At 46.8% G+C, this 6978-nt stretch overlaps 1 gene segment (V, D, J or C); it reads right to left on the bottom strand.

Moving 5' to 3' along the window:
- Positions 1-5458: 5458 nt before the first annotated feature.
- On the bottom strand, positions 5459-6328 carry LOC147348809 (immunoglobulin heavy variable 4-59-like). The segment is given in 2 exon segments: positions 5459-6163; positions 6246-6328. Coding segments are annotated over 2 exon segments (492 nt in total).
- Between the last annotated feature and the right edge of the window lie 650 nt (positions 6329-6978).

The following is a 6978-nucleotide window of genomic DNA, read 5'->3' as shown; positions in this document are numbered from 1 at the left end:
TTCCTACTTTTGCATTGCAGTCCCCTGTAATGAAAAAGACACCTTTTTTAAAAATTTTATTTTATTTTTAATGTTTACAATATTGTATTGGTTTTGCCAAATATCGAAAAGAATCTGCCACAGATATACATGTGTTCCCCATCGTGAATCCTCCCTACTCCCTCCTCATACCATCCCTCTGGGTCCCTCCTCATACCATCCCTCTGGGTCCCTCCTCATACCATCCCTCTGGGTCGTCCCAGTGCACCAGCCCCGAGCATCCAGTATCGTGCATCGAACCTGGACTGGCGACTCGTTTCATATATGATATTATATGTATTTCAATGCCATTCTCCCAAATTATCCCACCCTCTCCCTCTCCCACAGAGTCAAAAAGACTGTTCTATACATCAGTGTCTCTTTTGCTGTCTCGTATACAGGGTTATTGTTACCATCTTTCTAAATTCCATATATATGCGTTAGTATACTGTATTGGTGCTTTTCTTTCTGGCTTACTTCACTCTGTATAATAGGCTAATTCTAGAAGGTCCTGTAGGTCTTCATAGAACCGTTGAACTTCAGCTTCTTCAGCATTACTGGTCGGGGTATACACTTGGATAACCATGATATTGAATGGTTTGCCTTGGAAACGAACAGAGTTCATTCTGTCGTTTTTGACACTGCATCCAAGTACTGCATTTCAGACTCTTTTGTTGACTATGATGGCTACTCCATTTCTTCTAAGGGATTCTTGCCTGCAGTAGTAGATATCATGGTCATCTGAGTTAAATTCACCCATTCCAGTCCATCTTAGTTGGCTGATTCCTAGAATGTCGATGTTCACTCTTGTCATCTCCTGTTTGACCACTTAGGAATCATGAAATAACAGGAGGATGAGATGCTGTTACACACCTTTAGAGGAGCTTAAGTACAAAATACTAAAGTGATCAAATGCTGGGGATGATGTAAAATAAAGGTTGCTCATCCACTAGCTGGAAGGAATGGAAATGGCAGCCAAGTGGTAATGTATGTGATGATTTCATAGAGAGAAAACAGAGAATCAGCACATGACTGAGGAGTGGGCTAGAAAAGTATTTATCAATTATTTGAATATTTATGTTTTTACAAATATCTTCATATACATGCACATATCAGCTTTGCACTTCTGAGCTTTTACTACTCGCTGAATTTGTAGACTAAATTTTTATGGATTTTACCATATTGTTAGGATACAACTGTTTGTGTTGTTTCCTTTTATCTTCATTTCTATTTCATCTATCATTTATCTGTCTACCAAATGCAGAACTAGCCACCTACAATACACCCCTTAGGATACAGCCTAACTGGTGTCCAGACATTTTCAAGTGTCCTCTGGGGGAAAAAGTCACTCCAGTGGTCTATGACATCAATTACCAACTTCAAATACTACTCACTATTCAAATGAAAGACACAGAATCTAACAGAGCTGGGGAGAATTTCAGCCTGAGAGGATTTGGAAATCCATTGGAAGGTGGAAAGCAGACTTGAAGTGAAGTAGAAGAATTAATGATTAAAAAGTTGACAGCAAGTAACAGAAAGTAGTGACCTAGTATGTCCCCTGAGGAAATATTTCTGTGCAGGCTGTCCTAAGACAGATGGGGAAAGACAGACCAGCCTGACTCCATGAAATCATGTCCCAGGTTCAGAAACAGGAAAGCTCTCTGGGGTGACAGTGGAAGGAGCTTGCAGGGGAGGGAATGTTCCAGTGGAGAGACCCCAGCTTCTGAGAGAAAACCCCATCATGACATTTTCTCTCCTGCTTTGAAAGTGTCCTCTTGTTTCCGGATGAACGCGGGTGTCCCTTGGTACTTGGAGCAGCCCCTGAAGGCAGGGTTATGTGGGTTGGGTCTGACTTCTCCCTGGACCTCCTGGGACAACAACACAGGGTTGTGTCCTAGGTCCTCATGGAGCTAGATGGACATGTCTCTGTGGATGGAGAGTGGTTTCTGGAGAGACATGCTCTATGCTGTGCTGTTCCCAGGACCAAAGCACCCCATCACTGCAGCTCTGAGTCTTAAGACTGAGGGCTCCAGTCCCAGCAGTCAGCACTCTGTGTGGTGCAGAATCCACAGACACACCAGGTGAGGAGAGGGCCTCCAATAGTCCTGGTTTGACTCCCGCCCCAGCACCTGGGACAGGACACCTGGGGAGGAGAAAGCATGAGACCTCTTCACAGAGGTCACTACATCACTCACCTTCCTCAGACCTGGGGAGGCTCACACCTCAGAGATGCCAGCAGGACAGGGGAGGACTAGACAGATTATCTTCCTTTGGATTAAAGCCGACTTTCAGAGGACTAGGCCAATGAAGATAAGAACGCTGACTCCCAAGGTGACTAGGACGCCTTGACCACATTTTTCTCTGGCTTCCTGAAATTTGTTTCTCAACGAGGTCTTGACCTGTGGGTTTCTGTGTCCATCCTTTCCTAGTTTTTCAAGACACCTAAGTCAGATTAGTGAGGACGCTTACCCTTGATCTCTGATCACTCTCAATGTTGGAGTCATTTCATTAAACCTGCTGTCTCCCAGGTGATTTTGATCTCCTTGATGTCTATTGACCAAGAATCCTTGGGAGACAGTCTAGCCAGGACTCCCAGAACTTGAAATCCCCTCATGATCATTTTCCATCCAATCTCCTTCTTGTCCATAAATCTCCATTTTATCATCTGTATTTGGAACTGAACAAAGTTTCCAAGGCTACCTCAAATAACAAAAACTGACATCCGAATACCATTTTAAAAAATAATATTTATATTTGAGACATCAATGTCAAGCTCACATGCCAGAAGTACCATTCTTGCCTGAATGAACCTTTCTGAGAGAGATATTTTCTATTTAAAGTTAGCTTGCCGCAATGAGTGCTTAAAGACACTAGCCTGTGCGTGAGGACTACACACGGGGTCATTTTCAAGAGGGAAACTGTCAACTAAGGAGCCCAAAATATGAAGATATCTCAGTAAACTGAACACGAAGTAGACTGATTTACATGATTGGATGAAACATGAGGGAATGGGCTTGACTGCCCTCAAATAGAAACATGAGTGTGTTGTATGATTTAAACACAGTCTCCATTGTAAATGTCCATTAATGACCGTTAAATGATGGTATATGTTTTATGATGCTAATAATAGCTAAAAAGTAGGTGAACTTGCAAATGCGGAATCTGAATAACGAGGATGTCTGTATACGCAGTATTGGGGCTCTCTGTGCTAGCACCTACAACACTGGACACTGCAGAATTCTACCTGTTTTTGCAGTTTCAGTGAAAGAAGGAGAGTGAGTCTCTTCCTTCCACATGTACAAAAACAACAAACATTGTAGCGACTGAAAATCTCCTGTGTCTTCTCAGAACCTGCAAAAGTTTCTAGATTCAGACTCACCAGGAAAATGGTGATGGGCCTCAGGGGTATGCTGAGATCCTTTGAGGAGAAGAAAAGTAAACCAAAAAATTATCCTTAATTCTTGAGTATTAAATGTGTATGTGTAAAATCCATCCTACGTCAACAGGAAATTAAAACTGCAAAAACATGCATATTCCCACAGTATGCCGAGGGTGACATAAAACACAGCAGTGAGACGTTAGGACACAGAGGACGGTCTGTGGTGGACTCCTGGGCAGGAAGACGAAAGCACAGGCTCTCCCGAGCATCCTCTCCAAGCCCAGGGCACCTGCTCCTGGGCTCAGCCCTGTGCTCGGTGTGTCCCACAAGCCCCCTGGTGGTCATGGGGACCCCGGAGGGTGGCCTGTGTCTGGGCTCACACTGACGTCCCCTCACTGTGTCTCTTGCACAGTAATACACAGCTGTGTCCACAGTGGTCATGGAGCTCAGCTGCAGGGAGAACTGGTTCTTAGACGTGCCCCTGGAGATGGACGTGTGGCTCTTGATGGAGGGGCTGTGGTAAGTGTCACCATTATAATATATGCTTCCCATCCACTCTAGCCCCATCCCTGGGGCCTGGTGGACCCAGCTCCCACCATAACCACGTGATGGAGTAACCAGAGACAGCACATGTGAGGGAGACGATCTGCGAGGGCTTCACCAGGTCTGGGCCCGACTCCTGCACCTTCACCTGGGACAGGACACCCGGGGACAAGAAGATTCAAACCCAGTCAGTCACCTGCTGTCACAATTACCCCCACAGATGCGTGTCTGATGCCTGACCTTCCCCTTGGGGAAGAGCCACCAGGCATAGGAGAGGACCCCAAAACCTTGTCTTCCACACAACAGCTCTGCCTTCACTGAGACCTGCATCCTGTGTGAGCAGACAGTGGTGAGCTCCCATAGCCCAGAGGTGGATTTTTCCTTGGAGCTTGAGGAGGACTTTGCATTGAGGAACTCTATTCCTGTGAGTCCAGAGAGGCTGTGGTCACAATCACCCTGGTCATCCCAGGATCCCCGTGGGCACCTTCTGAATTTACATGGTTGGCGAGCAAGGGTGGGCAAGCAGTGTGTCTATCAGATGGCTTGGAACCAGATCCCAGGGCAGGTCCCCCTTTCTGAGCCCAGAGTCTCTGTCCTGTCGGCCCCCACCTCCTGCCCCTTGCCCATCTCAGCTCAGCCCCTCGTCCTCTCAGCCCTTGGGTCTTTCCTCAGGGCTGAGCCCAGCACAGCTCCTGCTTCCTTTCGCTGTGCCAGTGACGGTCACTGTGATGGGAGAGAGGACAGATGGTGGTGGGCTCCACGTTGACCCCATGGACAAATCCACCTGAGGACTTCTGTATTTCCCCTTATGAATGATCCCGACATAAGCTCAGAATGGGATGTGGACTTCAGAGACGTTGAGGCGAGATGGTATCATCCTGATTGACCTCACCTGGAATGTGTGTGTGTTGAGTGACTCAGTGAACTGGCCAAACTGTCAATGTCTATATAAGGACACAAGGTAACTGTTTATGTTAAGATGCTAATAAAAGCTAGCATGTGGGTGAATTTGCAGTACAGAATCTGTGAATGACGAGAATCATTGCATATGCAGCCCTGGGGACCCCTGACACTGGAGCCTTTGACACTGCTTGCTCCAGATTCTAACAGTGCAGTTTGACAGATAGAAGGAGGTTGAGTCTCTTCCTTCCTCGTGTAGAAAACAAAACAAAGATTAAAATGTTTAAATATCTTATGTTTCCTTTCAGGATAGTTAACAGTTTTGAAATTAACAAGAGTCAAGTGTTTTACTGACGGAGGAGGCAATGGCACCCCACTCCAGTACTCTTGCCTGGAAAATCCCATGGACGGAGGAGCCTGGTAGGCTGCAGTCCATGGAGTCGGGAAGAGTTGGACACGACTGAGCGACTTCACTTTCACTTTTCACTTTCATGCATTGGAGAACGAAATGGCAACCCACTCCAGTGTTCTTGCCTGGAGAATCCCAGGGACGGTGGGGCCTAATGGGCTGGCATGTATGGGATCGCACAGAGTCGGACACGACTGAAGCGACTTAGCAGTAGCAGCAGCAAGTGTTTTACTGAGTTCCCTTGAAGGAATAAAAATGAAGGAGAAAAAATTTAGCTGTTGAGTATTATGTGTGACTGTATGTTTTCCTAAAGCTATCCTTGCTTCAAGCTAAAATGAAATATATATATACACAGAGTTGTCTGAGAGTGACATAAACCACAACAATGAAATACCAGAACACAGAAATGGGTCTATGGTGCAGCTCCTGGGCAGGAGGAGGAAAGAGAAGCTCTCAGGAGAATCCCCCTCAGGACCCCCACCGCCCAACGCCTCTTCCGTACCTGCTCCAGTACTCAGCTCTGTACTGAGTCCTGAGCGCCCCCTCGTGGTCACGGGCCCCTATGCAGGGAGGTTTTTGTCTGGGCTCACACTGAATTCCCCTCACTGTGTCTCTTGCACAGTAGTATGTGGCCGTGTCCTCAGTTGTCACGCTGCTCAGTGATAGAGAGACTTGGCTCTTGGAGTTGTCCTTGGTGATGCTGAGCCGGGATTTCAGGGCTGGGTTATAGCCTGTGCTTCCACCATAATATATGACACCCAGCCACTCCAGCGCCTTTCCTGGAGCCTGGCGGACCCAGCCTACACTACTGTCGCTTAATGAGAATCCAGAGACTGTGCAGGTGAGGGAGAGGGTCTGTGAGGGCTTCACCAGGCTGGGGCCCGACTCCCGCAGCTGCACCTGGGACAGGACCCCTGTGGAGAGAGAGAAGCACGGTGACCCGTGGGCTCAGAGGCAGCTTCCCCACGTGCCCATGTCTGACCCAGAGACACTCACCTCTGGGGGCTGACAGCACAAAGAGGAGGGTCCACAGTGGGTTCATCTTCGAGCAGATGAGAGTCACCACTCCCGCAAGTCTCTTCAAGCCTGAGGAGGAGGCTGAATTTAAGGGAGCTGGTGCTCTGTTTCTACCCTGTGACCTGAGTGGGTATTTGCATACAGGAGGGACCTCTGTATAAAAAGCAGAAAGCAGTGAATAGAGGTCCTGTCTCTGGGGCTCCCCCTGTGAGGGGGTGCTGACTGTGTCCTCAGAGAACTCAGCCCTTCCTGGGATCCCCCTCCCCACACCAGGAAGACGATTGAGGAATGAAATGATGAAGGAGGGCTGGTCAGGAAAAAAGATGCTTTCAGGGAACAATGGCAGATTTGGGGAAGAGACTTTATCCCAAGAACATGTTTCCCTTTACTCAACCAACTGCCCACCACACATTCAGGTACCAGCCATTTGTTAGACACAATCTCTCTCTCTCTTTTTTTTTTTCTTTTCTGATTACCTGATGTTTACCTACTCCATTTGCAAACATCAGAGAAAAATATACATGTTTGAATCACATTGAATTCATGGAGTTGAGTACAATTTAATGTTTTTCAGAATTCCGGTATCATTTGTATTTCCCTTTGTTTTCTTGACTGTTTTTCATCTTGAACAGCTTAAATAACCTGAAGAATCACTCTAGAGGTGGTTTGATCATAGTAATTAAACACAGTATTAATTCTGTGGACAAAGTTT

Source organism: Bos grunniens, chromosome 21 (genome assembly GCF_055505025.1).
Source record: "Bos grunniens cultivar Pamir isolate PY7600 chromosome 21, Bosgru_T2T1.0, whole genome shotgun sequence".
In the NCBI taxonomy this organism is placed as follows: Eukaryota; Metazoa; Chordata; class Mammalia; order Artiodactyla; family Bovidae; genus Bos; species Bos grunniens.
Note: the sequence above shows the minus strand (reverse complement) of the source record. Positions and strands in the feature narration are given on the sequence as shown.